Source organism: Siniperca chuatsi, linkage group LG11, assembly GCF_020085105.1.
Source record: "Siniperca chuatsi isolate FFG_IHB_CAS linkage group LG11, ASM2008510v1, whole genome shotgun sequence".
In the NCBI taxonomy this organism is placed as follows: domain Eukaryota; kingdom Metazoa; phylum Chordata; class Actinopteri; order Centrarchiformes; family Sinipercidae; genus Siniperca; species Siniperca chuatsi.
In genome coordinates, this window is record NC_058052.1 from 1,577,512 (window position 1) to 1,599,544 (window position 22,033).

General features: G+C 40.7%; 1 protein-coding gene across 1 annotated transcript in view; it reads left to right on the forward strand.

Annotated features, from left to right (window-relative positions):
• LOC122884777 (B-cadherin-like) overlaps nt 1-22,033 on the forward strand; it is a 30,307-nt gene that overhangs the window by 2,532 nt on the left and 5,742 nt on the right. The window contains 15 exon segments of the mRNA XM_044215111.1: nt 6,202-6,290; nt 7,012-7,206; nt 8,979-9,119; nt 9,310-9,465; nt 11,250-11,394; nt 11,779-11,948; nt 13,409-13,537; nt 15,706-15,846; nt 16,038-16,193; nt 17,982-18,126; nt 18,512-18,681; nt 20,041-20,169; nt 21,079-21,240; nt 21,243-21,266; nt 21,474-21,718. Of these exon segments, the coding sequence (XP_044071046.1) occupies nt 6,202-6,290; nt 7,012-7,206; nt 8,979-9,119; nt 9,310-9,465; nt 11,250-11,394; nt 11,779-11,948; nt 13,409-13,537; nt 15,706-15,846; nt 16,038-16,193; nt 17,982-18,126; nt 18,512-18,681; nt 20,041-20,169; nt 21,079-21,240; nt 21,243-21,266; nt 21,474-21,718 (2,197 nt within the window).

A 22,033-nucleotide genomic window follows, 5' to 3' on the forward strand; every position in this document is an offset into this window, starting at 1 on the left:
TGGACCCTATCCTAGCATGCATTGGGCTAGAGGCGGGGTGAGCTTCTTCTTCATGCACTGACAAGCAGGATCTACTGAGAGATATGTTAGCGCTTTGAAGAAAGGAGAGTCCATAATGACTCTGCTGACATATAAACTGTGTAAACTCATCTAGGACAACCAAAACAGCTGTCCAGTTGTCTAGTGGGTGCTTGGTCTTGGTCAGCTGTTTGATGCCGTGTTATGGCTGTTTTACAATCAACAAAACCTGTCTGTTTCAAAGCAGGAATTATACCACACTACACTACAATGAACTACCCACACGGCCACTTTGACATGCCCTGTTTGGAATGAAGACTTTGGTGTGGCCTAGTCAAAGTCCTGACCTGAATCCTATTGAGATGCTGTGGCATGACCTTAAAAAGGCAGTTCATGCTCGAAAACCCTCCAATGTGGCTGAATTACAACAATTCTGCAAAGATGAGTGGGCCAAAATTCCTCCACAGCGCTGTAAAAGACCCATTGCAAGTTATCGCAAATGCTTGATTGCAGTTGCTGCTGCTAAGGGTGGCCCAACCAGTTATTAGGTTTAGGGGGCAATCACTTTTTCACACAGGGCCATGTAGGTTTGGATTTTGTTTTCCCTTAACAACCTTCATTTAAAAACTGCATTTTGTGTTTACTTGTATTATCTTTATTAGTTTGATCTGAAACATTCAAAAGTGTGACAAACATGCAAAAAAACAAGAAATCAGGAAGGGGGCAAACACTTTTGCACACCACTGTAGCTGTTAACATAAACAATAAACATTAACAGCTAACCCACTAGCTAAAATTAGCTATGTGATAAGCACAAACGGCAAACACTGTACAGTGTGACTATTGATACACCTCGGTTTTAAAGTTTACCAGGATATTGCTGCATAGTGTTAGCTAACTACAAATGTACATAGAGTTTTTCTGTAATTTGTGAGATCTGATGGGGTGCTACGTTTTCAGCGCATTGCCACAAAAGGAGTGCGGTGCAACATGGCAGCCTCTGTGGAAGGCGACCCACTCCCTATGTAGATTTTAAAATGGCTCATTCAAAGTAACGGAAAACACAACTATTCTTATTTTCAGGAGATTATACACTAATCAAAACATACTTAGAAATATTATATTCCATTTCTGCCAATAGCTCCTCCAAAAATGTTACACACTGGACCTTTTTTAAGTGGTATCTCCCTGTGACCCTGCCTGTGGTTACCAACTTAAACTTTTGATCCACGATTGATTGATGAATTGATATGGTGCTGTACACCAGAGTCACCATGTTATGCAATGAGACTGTGTACTGCATGGGGTGCAGTTGGAATGTTGCCCATGAGAAGTCAATCATGATGGTACTGTTGAGATGAAAAGTAGGGCTGGGCCATTATGGACCCCCTTCTTTTTTTTTTTTTTTTTTTTTTCTCAGTGATTATGTGGTTAAGTCCTGGCTTTTGGACTTGATGATAATTGAAAGTGAGTGAGAGTTGGTCAAGTGTTAGATTTGGGTCTGAAATACAGGCAGTTTCATTTTCATATCATGCAAATAAAACTTTACTGTTGTCAGGTTTGTGTGCGCTCTGCAAGCTGATGTCTCTACTCAAAGACTGTTTTATGAGATAAAAGAAGCATCACTCCTAACTAGAGCTGGGTATCAACAATCGGTTCCGACTCACAAGTTCCTGATTCAATTCAATATTGATTTGTTTAGGGATATTTTAGTAACAATACAAATTTTGCTTGGATATGAAAGATTGTCAGAAAACTAATGCTGTTAATTGTACAAGAAACCTGGTGCATTATTAAAAATATTAATGTTTTAACGCTTTAAAACACTTATAACAGAGCTGATAATTCCACTCAGATGCCCCAGTGTTTCCCCAACCATTAGATTATAAATATATAGATATTAAGAAAAACAACTTGACATTTAAGGTTGAAAAATTTCCCTTAATCATCAAGTAATGCATTTCTAAATGTTGTGCTGTTATTCCCACGTTAAAAGAAAAGATTGTTAGAAAGATTAGCTATAGATTGACTGCTCAGTCAGGTGAGGTAGAATTTTAGTGTTGTTCACACTTTAATACCGCATGGTTATGTATCAACATTCAGGCCTATACGCACTGTTTGTGAACTTCCTTCTGCTTATGTTCGGCGCAACTATGTGCTGTTTTTAGCTCAAAGAGAGTTCATCAAGCTAGCAGCACAACACATGTAAGCAGCCAAATTTGTAAAGTTTCCCCAAGTATTCCAGTATTGCACCCTTGATACGCCTTCCAATCCATGGAGCCCAACTCGCTGCACTTCATGGCCGGAGAAAGCGTCTCCTGGAGAGGAGCAACTAACACTGGTGGCTGGGGTCCCGCTGCAGCTCGGGGGAAACCGGCTACATCCCAGATTCATACATTTAAAAAATACGGGTAATCATCACTTTCTGACCTGAGTGTTTTTATTTATTTTTTTCTCTCTTTTTAGCTACCTAGCTAATGTTAATCTGCTTGTTATAGAAACAAAGCCCACGCGCAGCGTTTTTCTCTCACCACACAAGCACGTCACTCCAGTGCTTCTCTGCCAGAAAAAAAAAACACTATATGGACACAAGCCTTAACAGTATTAAAGCTTCACCCATCCATGGGAAAAGATTCGATTTGTGAATTAATAATTTTAAGAATAGAGGGGTCAAATGATTTTTATCTGTGTGGGATGTCTATATCATGTGGTATATCTGCTCATTATAGTAGAAAAGGTTTCAGTCATAGTTATCTGGACACTGTTTTCAGAATCAAGACGTTTCGGTTCCCATCCGGAAATGTCATTCTCAATTGTGAAAATGGTTTGAGAACTCAGAAATTTAAGCTAATCTGTGTTGCTTAAGCCCTGCCCTCAGGGAAGAATCTTCCTGAGTGTCTGCTGTTTACCCTGCCTAGTTTTACCTGAAACTGACCACCTTTTGTTTCCATGATGGCCCAGTAATAAGGCCTATCAATACTTGGTCTTTGACTCCCCCCATCCATTACAGCACAAGCTGGGTGTAATCCGGACATTACAACATAGAGCCCAAGAAGTACCCACCGGCTCAGAGGGTAAGAGGAAAGGCATGTCCAGAATGCTCTCTCAGCCTGTGGTTATCCTACTTGGGCTCTCAACAATGTTAAAAGAGCCAAAAAACAGGACAAAAGGGAAACAGAACCAAGAAGGAACGGTGTCTCCATCCCTTATGTATCTGGACTGACTGAAAAACTACCAAGGATCTTTAGACAGCATGATGTTTCTGTTTTCTTTAAACCAGGCAACACTTTAAGACAGAAACTCGTTCATCCTAAGGACAAGATGCCCACACAAAAACAGAGCAATGTAGTTTACTCAGTTCAATGCAGTGAGGAAAACTGCAAAGAACGGTACATAGGTGAGACTAAACAGCCACTTTACAAAAGACTTTATCAGCACAGATGACACGCTAACTCGGGATTGCAAAGCGCCATGCATTTGCATCTAAAAGCTACAAACCACTCATTTGAAGACACTGAGGTGAAGATTCTAAGTAGAGAGAAGAGTTGGTTTGAAAGATTAGATCTGGTGTCTCCAGTGCTGTTTAATTGGGTTCAAGTCCAGGCTCTGGTTGGCCGACCCAAGGACACTAACAGAGTTGTCCCTAAGCCACTCCTGCGTTGTCTTGATAAATGGTAATGGACTCTACTTTTATAGCGCCTTTCTAGTCTTCTGACCACTTATGCCACTGGCTGTGTGCTTAGGGTCATTGTCCTGTTGGAAGGTGAACCTTCGGCCCAGTCTTAGTCAAGTTCATATGACAGGCGTAGACTCAATGTGCTTTAAAATAAAAAATATACATATAAGATAAGAAGGTATTACGTACTGTATATAAAAACATAAAAGCATAGCAACATGAGAATCTTCTTTCTCACAGTCTGAGAGGCTTTTTTTTTTGCAAACTCCAAGCAGGTTTTCATGCGTCTTTCACTGAGGTGAGGCTTCCGTCTGGCCACTCTGCCATAAAGCCCAGATCGTTGGAGTTTTACAGTGATGGTTGTCCTAGAAGTTTTCCCATATCCACACAGGATCTCTGGAGCTCAGCCAGTGTGGCCAGCGGGATCTTGGTCACCTCTCATATTGAGGCCCTTCTCCCTCAATTGCTCAGTTTGTCCGGGCGGCCGGCTCTAGGAAGAGTCTTGGTTGTTTCAAATGTATTCCGTTTAGGAATTATAAAGGCCACTGTGCTCTGGTGGACCTTCAATGCAGCAAAAAACTTTTGTAGCCTTTCCTCCGTCTATGCCTCGATACAATGCTGTCTCTAAACTCTGCAGGCAGTTCCTTCGACCTCATGGCTTATTTTTTGCTCAGATTTATTTTTTTTTGTTTGTTTGTCAAATGCTTTTCTAGACCCAAAGTGTCAAGAGAGATGCAAAAACAGTACAGTGATACAAGAACATTCGCTTGGTTGATTATTTAGCTGCTCTGAAATTGTGCGTTCCAAAATTTTGGCCAGGAAGAAAAGGTTGGAGATGGGTCTGAAGTTGAAGAGCTTCAGAATCATTACTAGTTTAGTTTTTTGGGGGATGGGACTAATCACAGCAGTTTTTAGTTCAGAAGGAACAGTACCAGTTGACAGGGAGTTTTTGATGATGGTAGTAATGTATAGGCACACTGCAGGTAGGCATTTTTCAAGTAGTCAAGCGGGAACAGTGGCCCTCATTGTAGAGGTGAGTTTCGAGATTTTTTTTGTCCGCTGTGAGATGTTATATAGACAAGTGTGTGCCTAAATCATCGCAGATTCAATTGAGTTTGCCACAGGTGGACTCAAATCAAGGTGTAGAAAGATGGGAGAAATGGGAGGCACCTGAGCTGAATTTCAAGTGTCCTAGCAAAGGGTCTGAATACAAATCAAACGTTGCACCAACCTCTGCCAGAAATGTTCGCAGCATGCAACGCTGCAGTGCTGATGATGCCTTCAAATAGTTGACAAGTCTCAGTTGTCATGACTTCTCAGTACATTTTACCAGACTAGAACAAGGGTTATGCAGTGATTATGATATCAAACCAGGGTGGTGAATTTTAAGTGTTGCACCAGTCCCTCCTCTCTCCCTGTCATGGATGGCAACATGCTTCAGATGTATTCCTGTCAGAAAGCATTTGCATGATGACTTCATACAGATCCTCCCAACTTGTGACCATGATGGATGTTAGTCCCAAAACGTCTTCACAAAATTCCTCTTTCTTCATCATAAAATCTAACCTAAAATAAACTGTGCGTTGTCTGTTGATTCATCCTCGGCAAGTGAGATAAATTGGCTTTTTTTATGCCATCACAAAGTTACTGGGGCAAGTCTTCATCAAGAATTTGTCTTGCTGCAGAAGAATCTGACAGTGGTGTCTGATTTATTTTCTTTCATTTAATAATTTTGCTTTCCTTCTAGCATGCCGTCTATTACGTAACTCATACACTATTAATTCAGTCTCCGAAAATGGTTTGTGTTTGCCTAGGACCCGTGCTACGCTCAATGAAGTCTTTATTGCCTGCCATTGATTTTACAGTTATTCTGCTGGAGGCTTGATACGACTACTTCAGCTTGTTTAGTTTTGTGGTTCTTACCTGCTTTCCCAGCATAGTTTTGGTGAAAATGGACATGTTTGGTGTCCACTATTCATTATGGCCACTGTTTCATTGCAAATCAAGCACATTGGTCTTGTATTTCTCAGTCCACTCATCCTTAAATGTACTGTTTTTACTGTCAACCTTTTTTGTATTTATTTTTTTTGTATCGGCTAGTTTTGAACATGCCATTTTACTTTTTAAACCGGAGCTCCTACATCTGATCTGACAACAACCTTGCTACCTGCAGTTACTAGCGGGCAGTTGAATGATGACAGGTGAGGTGACAAGTGATCCAGGTCAGTTTGTGGTGGAGTTTTGTCCCTGATTCGCAATTGTAAATTGTATTTTGATGTGGATCTGGACCGGAGCCTGCCTGTTGAGGATGGAGGAGATGTAGTTTTAATCTGTGTAAATGTTGACTGGAAGAGTCAGTAATGACACTTGAGGACTTTTGTAGAATTCTCTTACTTTGTAAAAGAGTTTAAATTATTTTGTTGCATGTAGGCTTGCTAATTATTTCTTAGTTTTCTCTGTATGTACTGCATTTATAACGGATACCTGTTTCTTCTGTCCAATCCCAGTGGGCTTCACTGACTGCACAGACCGCACAAGATTTCTTTTCAGGAGTGATGACAGACGTTTCGTGGTACAGACAGACGGCATATTGACGGTCAGTGGAGTTTAACAGACTTGATTGCAAAATTGCAATTTCTAATGCTCAGCTTCCAAACTCCTCACACATCCTCTATGCATATAGGAGTTATAATGATTAGGGGATTTGGGTAACAATGCTTGGAGAGATTATTTATTTATTTATATATATATATATATATATATATATATATATATATATAAAAATAATATTTTTTTTTTTTTTTTTTTTTGATTTTATTTATTTTTGGTCCTGTGAAGGATGTAATACTTGCATGTTATAGTCCTATGGCTTGCTAATTGGGAAACCAACCAGATTGGAAATATAAATTCTCAGCAATAATTCAGGTGGTTTCAGCCAGATGTGCAGTAACAAAACACAACTTAGACTCAACTTAGATTAAGTATGAGTGATATCATCATACTCAATAGAACCCATATGAATTCCGTTCAAGATGTGGCAGCAGTAACTCGGAGACCCTACGTGTGTATGTTCTCGTCATTTTCATTTTCTTTACATACAACCCATATTGACCTGAACCCACCTGAAATATTCCAGAGATTTAGTTGAACAGCAACAACACTGTTATTGATCACTGTTGTAAATCTATTTTACACATCAAACTGTCCCAGCAGTTCAGTTTGCCTTAGATTGATTTTTGTCATGTAGAGAGCTTTCTTAAATCCAGAACTGTTACTAGCGTTATGGCCTTTGCTTATGAGTGCTTTTTCCCCTCCAGGTAAACAGACAGGTTGTTCTTCATGAAGGACACCAGGACTTCTTCATCCACTCCTGGGACAAGCAAGGTCGCAAAATGACTGTTCCTGTAAGGGTATTGCACCATGAGCGTCACCATGGGAACCACCACCAAAATGTTGAGCAACACCACAACCATCATCCCCACCTTACTGAATGGGACTCTAATATCGCAGAGGTAGGATTAGGGACACTACTGAAGGGGCCTGAAGCACACCCATTTCTAGTGTAAATATAACTTTTTCAAAACAATACATTTTGTGGAAAATATGCTTTACAGGTCCCACATACATCAAATTGTTTATCAAGGGCCTGGAACAATACAGACCTTTTATTATATGCAGTTTGACAGTGAAAAGGTTTTGTTTGCAAAGACCTGTTTTTCTTAAACACTTACCCCTGTGTGGCTTTGTATGAATGGGCAAGACTCACTGGTTCCATTTTGTTAATATCTTCCATTAGTACGTTTTTTTTTTTTTTTTTTTTATAGCAGGTTGTCCACCAATCGGAAGGTCGGCAGTTTGATCCCGGCTTCCCTCAGCCGAAGTGTCGAAGTGTCCTTGGGCAAGACACTGAGACCCAAATTGCTCCCGAGCTCTGTGCCTTCGGTGTGTGTGAATGAATGATTAATTTTCTTGAACTGAAAAGCAGTTAGAATCTGCCATTATTGTATGAATGTGATATGTAGTGTGTGACGTGCTTTGAGTGGTCGGAAGACTAGAAAGGCGCTATTAAAATACAGACCATTTGTCACCCACACCGTCTTGCCCTGCCTCTTTCTGTTTCTCTCTCCCTGTATGTATCTGCCGTTGACTTTCTTTGCCAACAGTGTATTTTTAAAGTTGCCCAAAAAACACAACTCCCATATTGAATTTCTTTCACAACAGCAGGTGAGCCGCGTGTAGAGGAGGATTGTTGTTAGTGACGTATTGAAACCAACATGGTACAGAATGACATTGGCACCAACCAGGTGTGTTCACTGCTGATTTACGTGGTCCATGCTCGTTAAATATCCACCGTGTCCACGCCTTCTAACATAATACCAGTTAACATCTCTGTCTCTGTGTTTGTCTGCAAACGCTTGCTCACCTGCTCTTAATATACCTGGGCAGCATTGCGTCATCGGATTGGCCTTTATAGAGACCACTGATCAAACTTTTTAGAGCGAATATTGGCCGATTATGGTCAGTGGACGATCAATCGGAGCACCGATTATTTTTACTGTGAAAAGTAGTGTGAAAAAGTCGGCAGTGATAAAACATCACGGTTCTAGTTGTCCACTGACACTCCCCCACAGTCTCTCACACGCACACATCAGAGAGCCTCTTGTAGTAGAACCGTTAACTCAGCTACAACACGGGTTCCAACACAGCGCCTCTCTGAGGGCCATAATGTGCCAATAGTCTTTCCAGTGGAGACACGGAGCTCTGGTAGTCAGAGCTCTGTGTCAGTGTCGCCCGTGTTCCCACAGCCCCCATGTCTCTCACTACGTAGCTACGAGGCCACACCTCCTACAGTTGTTTTCTGTTGCTTTTTTTTTATATGCTGAGAGGGAGGGTTCTAACAGAAGAAGTAGTTGATATTTAAGGCAATTCTCATTTTAAAATTGTTTGCTAGCAGTTACTAGTAGTTAACATCATTATCAATCTGTGTGCATTCATCTTGACATAGTGCAATACAGTAAGATTTTGTTTTTGCCTGCATGAATAAAAAAACAACCTAGTGTTTCTGTAAGAAATTGCACAGTACCTTGTCAGTTAACGATTGCTACTTTACAAAAGATGCTGAGAGTGGCATTTTTCCAGGACTTGAATTATTTCAAAAGTAACTTGATCAAATAGTTATGCAGTGTCATTCTAATGTCCCTGATGCAGCATTTTGGGCCAATGGCGGCCCAATGTCTAGTGTGCGTTGCACTGTAACTGACTACAAATGTACATGTTCTTCCAGAGTACAGCCGATCCACAGGTGCCTGTTCTGCATTTCCCCAAGTCTGCCGAAGGGCTGAGGAGGAAGAAGAGAGAATGGGTCATTCCTGATATCAGTTTTCCTGAGAATCACAGAGGACCCTTCCCCTTTAAAGTATCTCAAGTAAGAGGAAGTAAAGATGTAAAATATTGTAACGAGGCACTCTGTTTCTCTACCTCAGAAATTTAAATGTGGCATAAGTCAAAGACCTCAGCACTACTGCCTTACTGTAGTTAAAATTGTTTTGCAATATTGAAACTGTTGTTGTAGTCTGTGACAGGGAATAACTCAGTGCTGGTGTGTTTTTGTCCAGATCCGTTCTAATGAAGATAAAGTAAAGAAGATCTATTACAGCATCTCTGGTCCAGGAGCTGATCAGCCTCCTGTTGGCCTTTTCACCATGGACAGAGACACTGGTAATCTGTATGTCACACAACCACTGGACAGAGAGACAGAAACCAAGTACACGGTAAGCATCCTCTCGGATGTTAGTTTTATATATACACTCTTTGTCCACTTTTTAGGATCAGGCAGGGAGTTGTGGGAAACATCTGAACACACTTGTGCTCTGTTACCCACCATTTTATGCTGGAAAATGATTTGAATTGTGACACGTGTTATTTTAATTTGTCATACATATTTAATCAACATTTAAGTAACTATTAAGTATCAGATTGGACTCTGTATCAGCAGATACCCAGTATTACAGGACTCGGATTGGGACATCCTTAAGTATTGGACTACATTATATTGAAATGTGAAATAATTTGTCCACCCCATTGTCATGTATGGAGGAGCTCTTTACAGTGATTCAATAGAATACAACTGAAAAAATTACCATAGAGCTAAATCAACAAGCTGTTAATAATTAAAACTGAGTAAAAACAAGCTTCATAAAGACAGTATTTATTACAGAACATTTATGTTGGATTATGTTACAACAGGGCTGTCAGTTTTTCTGCTGACTCAGTTCAAAATCAGAATTGAGCCTGGAAAAGCTTCATATTACTCCAAACAAAAATCTGATGTTTTCTCAGAACGTTTGGTGCTAAGAGGATACATTTTGGGTGTGGTGTGGTTTTAAAGATGGGCTGAAAAGTTGACCAAACATTCACTGTGAAGGAATTTTCCTTAGAGGGTGTCAGGTGAGGTACACGTCACACTTGGGGTCACTTGCAAACCCAGAAATGAAACGGCCACTGTGTCCCTAGCATTAGTTCATTTTATGGTCTCCTGCAGTAGACTCATAACGACAGCTGTATAGATGGGAAGTTCCATTGCTGAGACACTCAAGGACAGTAGTTTGCTTTCTCTGTCTCAGATGTGGATGTAACAGATTGTCTCCCCTTTAAAATGTAAAACATGTGCCCCCCTAATTCCAACGTGAGGGAAGCATTAGAAGTCACATATTTAGGCTAGAAAAGCATAACCTTGTAGGGAGAACACGTTAGACTCGATAAGGCTAGTAGGGGATAAATATTGTGGGTCAGGAAGAGAAACTTCAGACTTGGTTTCAGCACTGCACTGGCTTTCACCGTGTACTGCAGATGTCATTGTCTCCTCGGCCGAGTCTCATTTAAACATTGCTGTGTAAGGCATCCTGAGCTTCCTGAAGCCTCCATCAGAGTGGACTAGCTCACAAGAATTTGCTTCCCATTCACCCTGTAGGTCAAATTTGCCTAAAGATGCCTAAATGCGCATCTTGTCACACTGTTGCGCTCTTAATACATGAGGGTAACCGGCTCATGCGTGTGGTCTGGAACTAACACATTGCGGTTGGGAGTGGGATTAAGAAAACAGTCCTGCGCGGGGCTGTAGTTCAAAGCCTCTCTGAATTATATTAACAAAAACTACATCAACTGAAAACATGGTGACACTAAAACACCACCTTTCACGTTTTGGTCAATAGCAGGATTTCTTGAATCAGTATGTATCTTTCTGTATGATCCATGCCCAATTCTGCAAAGAGATTTTTGTCCAAAATGCAAACATTCTAATAAAATGCCCACATTTTAAATATTATACAATCCTTCATTGTTTCCATACATGTTTACTTGCTAACAGTGTTGTTCTTCTCTGCCTATCTTGGCATGTTACTGCCACCTGTAGATCAGTGATTTAGTGTGAAACCAGGGGCAGGAATGCGCGTCGCTTCGCCCGCCTGCATGCTCCAGTGACATGGAATGAAAGCATCAACATGGATTATTCTTGCATTTACAGTATTATAACAGAAATGTGTTTGTCTGTGTGCAGTTTCAAGTGCATGCTGTGGCAGATGGTTCAGGAAATGCTGAACAGCCTATGGATATTACAGTGATTGTAATTGACCAGAACGACAACAAACCTGTTTTCACTCAAGCCACCTACCTGGGAGAAGTTGCTGAGGCCTCACCAATAGGTACTGTCAGTGGATCTCATTTAAGCCTGAAAAAGATGTCTCTTATTGTTCAACAGTATTTTTCACTTTTACAAGAGAGAAGAGCAGGGCAGAGGTGCTAATGTTTTTCCTAAACTTGGATACAGTAAACTCCAGGACCTGCTCCAACACATTAGGGGACTACTACACAGTGGATCTGCCAGTCCTGAAAGGGGCTTTTTCTAATGTAACCTGTAATCCCACAAAATAACGTAGTTGGCTAATGATAGCAGTTAAAACACATTTTTGGCCCTGTATGTCCCTATGTCCCAGCTTTATTTTGTAAATCACTTCTTTAATGAAGTGCTCTGAATACTTAGAGAAGCCTGTATACTTAATTTCAACTTCTGACTTCTTTCTCATCAGGTTTTGAGGTGATTAAGGTTGTGGCCACAGATCTTGACGATCCAAGTACTGCCAACGCAGATATCCACTACAGTATTATAAGCCAGGAGCCAAAGTTTCCCACTGACCTGTTTGCCATCAACCCAGAAACTGGAGCCATCAGAATCGATGTCCGTGGGCTAGACAGAGAGGTGAGGCTTTTAAAATAAATTTCAGCTGCCTGACTCACTGACAACTGAAATGGTGTTCTGGTCTGCTATCTAACGGTACATTTGTATGACACTACTGATGAAGCTCACAGTCAATCTACTGATCATAGGAACTTGTCATGTAAATTTATATAGCCATCTGCTATTGGCTGATCTTGACGGGCAGGGCTGGAAAGATTAACGGACATATCCGGAAATCAATATATAAGTGACAGATATGTAGGGCTGGATATCGGTACTCGATACTTTTTTTTAATTTTTTATTTTATTTTTATTTTTTTAAAAGGATACCTTAAAAAGGTATCGACCGAAATCACCCAGTACCAAGTAATATCAAAACGTCTTTAGTCAAACGATACCTGCATTGGATCCTTTTTGTATAGAGATCTTGAAACAAATGACTATTCTTATGGCTTTGCTCACAGCCAATCACTGCAAGCGTTCATTTAAAATGTGCATTAAAATAGCAAATAAAGCTGTAAACAGAGCTAAAGAACACTTTGAAAACTGTATTCCTTTCCCATAACTCAACATTTGATAAACAAGATGGGTTGAGGCACTGTGTAGGCACACTTTTGTGTTAAAATCGAATTAAAGTATTCTTTGAAAATGTATTTGTATCAAGATTTGGATGGGGAGGAGTGGTTTTTTAGGTATCGAATGAAATATTCTATTTTCGATCACTTTATAACTGGCCTTGATAGATATGGATACACTGATTCAGAACCAGGATACAGGAAATTGGTTAGCGTAGGTGGAAAACAAAAACAAATTCTCATGCAGAAGAAACTGTACGATGTGCCAACCATCCTGAAGCAGCCGATGACGTACAAGGCAGGGTCTTTTGCCTTTTACACACTGTCAATTTTGTATTCGGACAGCGTCATTACAGATAAAATATTTTTCCCCATGTTTGAATGCAAGTTAGTCATCACTGTGTTACTGCTTACTTTCCCATTGGAGTGTCAATTAACATTCAATATTCTACATCCATATCACTGTCGGCAGCCACCTCCAAAGCACAATTGCTTCTAACTGTTCCTAGTCGAAGGCAGTATCTAAACAACGGGACTTGAGACGATGTCATCGTGCAACATCTCACCACACAATGTGACACTTGTGGGAACTTGGTTTTCTGTACTGTAGTACAAAGTACTAACAATTTTTAAATGAAGTTTAATATCACCTTTTCGTCAGTACATTAGGCCGGCATAGATGTAGGGTTTTATGCTCAGTTTGAAGGCTGTGTCTTGCTATGGATTTCAAGTAATTTAAAACACACCTAAATCCTATGAAAAGGCACCTTTACTAAAACGTTGTGTTGAAATTTAAAGCATGAAGTTTCTGAATGGATTCTGTTCCAACGGAGTCTGTAAAATGACGGCAAAATGTTTAAGCCTTCCAGTTGCTGAGTTAAACTCATTGTATGTGTCTCCTAACAGGCACACCCAAACCACACACTGGTGGTACGAGCGGCAGACATGGAGGGAAAAGGGCTGGCTGGAGAAGCAACAGTAATCCTAACTGTCACAGATAGCAACGACAATGCTCCGGCCTTCGCTCAGCCCTCTGTAAGTACAACATACTTGTGACTGGAAATGTATAGTTTGCTAAACCCCTCCCCCGTAGAGCACTTGTTAAATCATAGCTTAGCAACCATAACTAGGCACAGCAGATCTGTCAAGCTGCGGAGTTCTCACCATGCTGAAGCAGTGTCCATGGGCCTGTAGTTTGAAGTGCTGTCATTTTTTCCACCTTTCCAAAAACAGTTACTTCCAATGTTACTTCCAACGGCAACGGTCGCATATTAGTGTTAACCAACTGTGTATACAGGTTCAATTAGGAAAAAGCCCCTGTGCTGATTTTAAAATCTGCCAGTTGTCATTTAGCTGGCAAGCTAAATGACAGAATCAACAGAAGCTGCTTTTGATTATTTCTGTCTGAAATCAAGGACCCAGTGTTTTAAAAATGACTGATTTCCATTCGTAAATCTGCCCCCATTATCCTTAGCCTAAACTCCATATATGAAGCACAAGAACAAAAAGCTTGACAGGCACGGTAGTAACTTGGCGAAGCCGGGCTTAGCAAACAGTCAGTTCATACATGGTCAACTTTAAGGCAACAACAGGCTGGCTAGAGAAGTTAGCTCACCATAATTATTTTTGGTAATGTAATAGGTTGTCATTTTACTTACAGTTCAAGTAAGATTGGATCTCGGTTTTAGTCCTGGAAGTTTGACATGATTTGCATCGGGGTTTTTTTTTTTTTTTTTTTTTTTTTATAGCAGGTTGTCCACCAATCGGAAGGTCGGCAGTTTGATCCCGGCTTCCCTCAGCCGAAGTGTCGAAGTGTCCTTGGGCAAGACACTGAGACCCAAATTGCTCCCGAGCTCTGTGCTTTCGGTGTGTGTGAATGAATGATTAATTTTCTTGAACTGAAAAGCAGTTAGAATCTGCCATTATTGTATGAATGTGATATGTAGTGTGTGACGTGCTTTGAGTGGTCGGAAGACTAGAAAGGCGCTATTAAAATACAGACCATTTGTCGCCCACACCGTCTTGCCCTGCCTCTTTCTGTTTCTCTCTCCCTGTATGTATCTGCCGTTGACTTTCTTTGCCAACAGTGTATTTTTAAAGTTGCCCAAAAAACACAACTCCCATATTGAATTTCTTTCACAACAGCAGGTGAGCCGCGTGTAGAGGAGGATTGTTGTTAGTGACGTATTGAAGCCAACATGGTACAGAATGACATTGGCACCAACCAGGTGTGTTCACTGCTGATTTACGTGGTCCATGCTCGTTAAATATCCACCGTGTCCACGCCTTCTAACATAATACCAGTTAACATCTCTGTCTCTGTGTTTGTCTGCAAACGCTTGCTCACCTGCTCTTAATATACCTGGGCAGCATTGCGTCATCGGATTGGCCTTTATAGAGACCACTGATCAAACTTTTTAGAGCGAATATTGGCCGATTATGGTCAGTGGACGATCAATCGGAGCACCGATTATTTTTACTGTGAAAAGTAGTGTGAAAAAGTCGGCAGTGATAAAACATCACGGTTCTAGTTGTCCACTGACACTCCCCCACAGTCTCTCACACGCACACATCAGAGAGCCTCTTGTAGTAGAACCGTTAACTCAGCTACAACACGGGTTCCAACACAGCGCCTCTCTGAGGGCCATAATGTGCCAATAGTCTTTCCAGTGGAGACACGGAGCTCTGGTAGTCAGAGCTCTGTGTCAGTGTCGCCCGTGTTCCCACAGCCCCCATGTCTCTCACTACGTAGCTACGAGGCCACACCTCCTACAGTTGTTTTCTGTTGCTTTTTTTATATGCTGAGAGGAGGTTCTAACAGAAGAAGTAGTTGATATTTAAGGCAATTCTCATTTTAAAATTGTTTGCTAGCAGTTACTAGTAGTTAACATCATTATCAATCTGTGTGCATTCATCTTGACATAGTGCAATACAGTAAGATTTTGTTTTTGCCTGCATGAATAAAAAACAACCTAGTGTTTCTGTAAGAAATTGCACAGTACCTTGTCAGTTAACGATTGCTACTTTACAAAAGATGCTGAGAGTGGCATTTTTCCAGGACTTGAATTATTTCAAAAGTAACTTGATCAAATAGTTATGCAGTGTCATTCTAATGTCCCTGATGCAGCATTTTGGGCCAATGGCGGCCCAATGTCTAGTGTGCGTTGCACTGTAACTGACTACAAATGTACATGTTCTTCCAGAGTACAGCCGATCCACAGGTGCCTGTTCTGCATTTCCCCAAGTCTGCCGAAGGGCTGAGGAGGAAGAAGAGAGAATGGGTCATTCCTGATATCAGTTTTCCTGAGAATCACAGAGGACCCTTCCCCTTTAAAGTATCTCAAGTAAGAGGAAGTAAAGATGTAAAATATTGTAACGAGGCACTCTGTTTCTCTACCTCAGAAATTTAAATGTGGCATAAGTCAAAGACCTCAGCACTACTGCCTTACTGTAGTTAAAATTGTTTTGCAATATTGAAACTGTTGTTGTAGTCTGTGACAGGGGAATAACTCAGTGCTGGTGTGTTTTTGTCCAGATCCGTTCTAATGAAGATAAAGTAAAGAAGATCTATTACAGCATCTCTGGTCCAGGAGCTGATCAGCCTCCTGTTGGCCTTTTCACCATGGACAGAGACACTGGTAATCTGTATGTCACACAACCACTGGACAGAGAGACAGAAACCAAGTACACGGTAAGCATCCTCTCGGATGTTAGTTTTATATATACACTCTTTGTCCACTTTTTAGGATCAGGCAGGGAGTTGTGGGAAACATCTGAACACACTTGTGCTCTGTTACCCACCATTTTATGCTGGAAAATGATTTGAATTGTGACACGTGTTATTTTAATTTGTCATACATATTTAATCAACATTTAAGTAACTATTAAGTATCAGATTGGACTCTGTATCAGCAGATACCCAGTATTACAGGACTCGGATTGGGACATCCTTAAGTATTGGACTACATTATATTGAAATGTGAAATAATTTGTCCACCCCATTGTCATGTATGGAGGAGCTCTTTACAGTGATTCAATAGAATACAACTGAAAAAATTACCATAGAGCTAAATCAACAAGCTGTTAATAATTAAAACTGAGTAAAAACAAGCTTCATAAAGACAGTATTTATTACAGAACATTTATGTTGGATTATGTTACAACAGGGCTGTCAGTTTTTCTGCTGACTCAGTTCAAAATCAGAATTGAGCCTGGAAAAGCTTCATATTACTCCAAACAAAAAATCTGATGTTTTCTCAGAACGTTTGGTGCTAAGAGGATACATTTTGGGTGTGGTGTGGTTTTAAAGATGGGCTGAAAAGTTGACCAAACATTCACTGTGAAGGAATTTTCCTTAGAGGGTGTCAGGTGAGGTACACGTCACACTTGGGGTCACTTGCAAACCCAGAAATGAAACGGCCACTGTGTCCCTAGCATTAGTTCATTTTGCGGTCTCCTGCAGTAGACTCATAACGACAGCTGTATAGATGGGAAGTTCCATTGCTGAGACACTCAAGGACAGTAGTTTGCTTTCTCTGTCTCAGATGTGGATGTAACAGATTGTCTCCCCTTTAAAATGTAAAACATGTGCCCCCCTAATTCCAACGTGAGGGAAGCATTAGAAGTCACATATTTAGGCTAGAAAAGCATAACCTTGTAGGGAGAACACGTTAGACTCGATAAGGCTAGTAGGGGATAAATATTGTGGGTCAGGAAGAGAAACTTCAGACTTGGTTTCAGCACTGCACTGGCTTTCACCGTGTACTGCTGATATCATTGTCTCCTCGGCCGAGTCTCATTTAAACATTGCTGTGTAAGGCATCCTGAGCTTCCTGAAGCCTCCATCAGAGTGGACTAGCTCACAAGAATTTGCTTCCCATTCACCCTGTAGGTCAAATTTGCATAAAGATGCCTAAATGCGCATCTTGTCACACTGTTGCGCTCTTAATACATGATGGTAACCGGCTCATGCGTGTGGTCTGGAACTAACACATTGCGGTTGGGAGTGGGATTAAGAAAACAGTCCTCTTGCGCTGGGCTGTAGTTCAAAGCCTCTCTGAATTATATTAACAAAAACTACATCAACTGAAAACATGGTGACACTAAAACACCACCTTTCACGTTTTGGTCAATAGCAGGATTTCTTGAATCAGTATGTATCTTTCTGTATGATCCATGCCCAATTCTGCAAAGAGATTTTTGTCCAAAATGCAAACATTCTAATAAAATGCCCACATTTTAAATATTATACAATCCTTCATTGTTTCCATACATGTTTACTTGCTAACAGTGTTGTTCTTCTCTGCCTATCTTGGCATGTTACTGCCACCTGTAGATCAGTGATTTAGTGTGAAACCAGGGGCAGGAATGTGCGTCGCTTCGCCCGCCTGCATGCTCCAGTGACATGGAATGAAAGCATCAACATGGATTATTCTTGCATTTACAGTATTATAACAGAAATGTGTTTGTCTGTGTGCAGTTTCAAGCGCATGCTGTGGCAGATGGTTCAGGAAATGCTGAACAGCCTATGGATATTACAGTGATTGTAATTGACCAGAACGACAACAATCCTGTTTTCACTCAAACCACCTACCTGGGAGAAGTTGCTGAGGCCTCACCAATAGGTACTGTCAGTGGATCTCATTTAAGCCTGAAAAAGATGTCTCTTATTGTTCAACAGTATTTTTCACTTTTACAAGAGAGAAGAGCAGGGCAGAGGTGCTAATGTTTTTCCTAAACTTGGATACAGTAAACTCCAGGACCTGCTCCAACACATTAGGGGACTACTACACAGTGGATCTGCCAGTCCTGAAAGGGGCTTTTTCTAATGTAACCTGTAAACCCACAAAATAACGTAGTTGGCTAATGATAGCAGTTAAAACACATTTTTTGGCCCTGTATGTCCCTATGTCCCAGCTTTATTTTGTAAATCACTTCTTTAATGAAGTGCTCTGAATACTTAGAAGTTGAAATTAAGTATACAGGCTTCTCTGACTTCTTTCTCATCAGGTTTTGAGGTGATTAAGGTTGTGGCCACAGATCTTGACGATCCAAGTACTGCCAACGCAGATATCCACTACAGTATTATAAGCCAGGAGCCAAAGTTTCCCACTGACCTGTTTGCCATCAACCCAGAAACTGGAGCCATCAGAATCGAAGTCCGTGGGCTAGACAGAGAGGTGAGGCTTTTAAAATAAATTTCAGCTGCCTGACTCACTGACAACTGAAATGGTGTTCTGGTCTGCTATCTAACGGTACATTTGTATGACACTACTGATGAAGCTCAGTCAATCTACTGATCATAGGAACTTGTCATGTAAATTTATATAGCCATCTGCTATTGGCTGATCTTGACAGGCAGGGCTGGAAAGATTAACGGACATATCCGGAAATCAATATATATGACAGATATGTAGGGCTGGATATCGGTACTCGATACCTTTTTTTTTTTTTAAAGGATACCTTAAAAAGGTATCGACCGAAATAACCCAGTACCAAGTAATATCAAAACGTCTTTAGTCAAACGATACCTGCATTGGATCCTTTTTGTACCGAGATCTTGAAACAAATGACTATTCTTATGGCTTTGCTCACAGTCAATCACTGCAAGCGTTCATTAAAATGTGCATTAAAATAGAATTAAAGAACACTTTGAAAATGTATTTGTGTAAAGATTTGGATGGGGAGGAGTGGAGGCATTTTAGGTATCGAATGAAGTATTCTATTGGTATCGGTATCACTTTAAGGGTACTGGTTTTGATACCGGTATCGTCATTTTTTGAACGATAACCAGCCTTACAGATATGGATACACTGATTCAAAACCAGGATACAGGAAATTGGTTAGCGTAGGTGGAAAACAAAAACAAATTCTCATGCAGAAGAAACTGTACGATGTGCCAACCATCCTGAAGCAGCCGATGAAGTACAAGGCAGGGTCTTTTGCCTTTTTACACACTGTAAATTTTGTATTCGGACAGCGTCGTACAGATTAAATATTTTTTCCCCATGTTTGAATGCAAGTTAGTCATCACTGTGTTACTGCTTACTTTCCCATTGGCGTGTCAATTAACATTCAATATTCTACATCCATATCACTGTCGGCAGCCACCTCCAAAGCACAATTGCTTCTAACTGTTCCTAGTCGAAGGCAGTATCTAAACAACGGGACTTGAGACGATGTCATCGTGCAACATCTCACCACACAATGTGACACTTGTGGGAACTTGGTTTTCTGTACTGTAGTACAAAGTACTAACAATTTTTAAATGAAGTTTAATATCACCTTTTAAGTCAGTACATTAGGCGGCATAGATGTAGGGTTTTATGCTCAGTTTGAAGGCTGTGTCTTGCTATGGATTTCAAGTAATTTAAAACACACCTAAATCCTATGAAAAGGCACCTTTACTAAAACGTTGTTGAAATTTAAAGCATGAAGTTTCTGAATGGATTCTGTTCCAACGGAGTCTGTAAAATGACGGCAAAATGTTTAAGCCTTCCAGTTGCTGAGTTAAACTCATTGTATGTGTCTCCTAACAGGCACACCCAACGCACACACTGGTGGTACGAGCGGCAGACATGGAGGGAAAAGGGCTGGCTGGAGAAGCAACAGTAATCCTAACTGTCACAGATAGCAACGACAATGCTCCGGTCTTCGCTCAGCCCTCTGTAAGTACAACATACTTGTGACTGGAAATGTATAGTTTGCTAAACCCCTCCCCCGTAGAGCACTTGTTAAATCATAGCTTAGCAACCATAACTAGGCACAGCAGATCTGTCAAGCTGCGGAGTTCTCACCATGCTGAAGCAGTGTCCATGGGCCTGTAGTTTGAAGTGCTGTCATTTTTTCCACCTTTCCAAAAACAGTTACTTCCAATGTTACTTCCAACGGCAACGGTCGCATATTAGTGTTAACCAACTGTGTATACAGGTTCAATTAGGAAAAAGCCCCTGTGCTGATTTTAAAATCTGCCAGTTGTCATTTAGCTGGCAAGCTAAATGACAGAATCAACAGAAGCTGCTTTTGATTATTTCTGTCTGAAATCAAGGACCCAGTGTTTTAAAAATGACTGATTTCCATTCGTAAATCTGCCCCCATTATCCTTAGCCTAAACTCCATATATGAAGCACAAGAACAAAAAGCTTGACAGGCACGGTAGTAACTTGGCAAGCCGGGCTTAGCAAACAGTCAGTTCATACATGGTCAACTTTAAGGCAACAACAGGCTGGCTAGAGAAGTTAGCTCACCATAATTATTTTTGGTAATGTAATAGGTTGTCATTTTACTTACAGTTCAAGTAAGATTGGATCTCGGTTTTAGTCCTGGAAGTTTGACATGATTTGCATCTTTAACAATACATTTCATATGTGATGAGACATTTTACATAAAAATCATGTACTTGATGTTAGAGGGCAAGTCTTAAGTGAATGAACTGTATTAAACAGAGATTTCCATGCAGACCATGAAATTAAGGATAAGGTTAAAAAATAATTTCTCTTGTTATCAAATAACAGCCTTTTTCCAATCTTTTTCTGTATTTCACTCCCACACTTAACACATCCCTTGCATTCCCCCAGTATGAGGCAACAGTAGCAGAAAATAAAGGAGACACTCAGGTCACTGTGATGTCAGTAACAGATGGTGACGACCCACAGTCCCCAGCCTGGAACGCCAAGTTCACAATTGTCAGTGGTGATCCTGGAGGACTTTTCACTGTGAAAACAAGAAATGACAAAAAAATGAAGGAATCATTTCTACCACCAAGGTAGGAAGTAAACCAGGAATTCTCAAATAAGCCACAATATTAAAGTTGTGATGTGTGTGACCTGTTCGTTTCTTCAGTAGCAATCAGTAAGTAAATAATTAAATTTAATTATTTAGAAGGAATTTGGGTTTTAGTTGTAAAGCAGAACGAATTGTAAGACATTTGTCTGATAAATTGTGCTGCTGTGCTTTTCCTTCCATCCAGCAGGGTCTTGACTTTGAGAAGAGCAGGAAGCACACTCTGTTGGTTGCAGTGGAGAATGACATTCCTTTTGCTACTCCGCTGCCCACTGCCACTGCAACAGTGCTGGTGACTGTGCAGGACGTCAATGAAGCTCCAGTCTTTGATCCAGTAGAGAAGCTTGTGTCAAAACGGGAGGACCTTGCCATTGACAGTGACGTGGTGCAGTACACTGCTCTTGACCCAGACACTGCACGCAAACAGAAAGTCATGTAAGATCAAACCCTGATGTCCTTGTTACTTTGAACCATGCATTTAATCACAAGATTATCACTGCAAGAGAAATTGGGGGGGGGAAAGAATATCGTTAAACAAGCTTTAGGTGACCCTTTCAATTCTTTAACCTCAGAAGTTCCGCAGAGTGACTGGAAATGTCACTCTTGACTAAAACTTTGAAGTCTGCTGATGATGACTGAGTAACAGAGATTTTAGTGAATGTGGTGAAGCTTATTAAAGGGCTGCAAATCTTCTAACCTGTAATTTCCAGCACATCCTATGTCAACACTTTGATACTACACAGTTCTCAT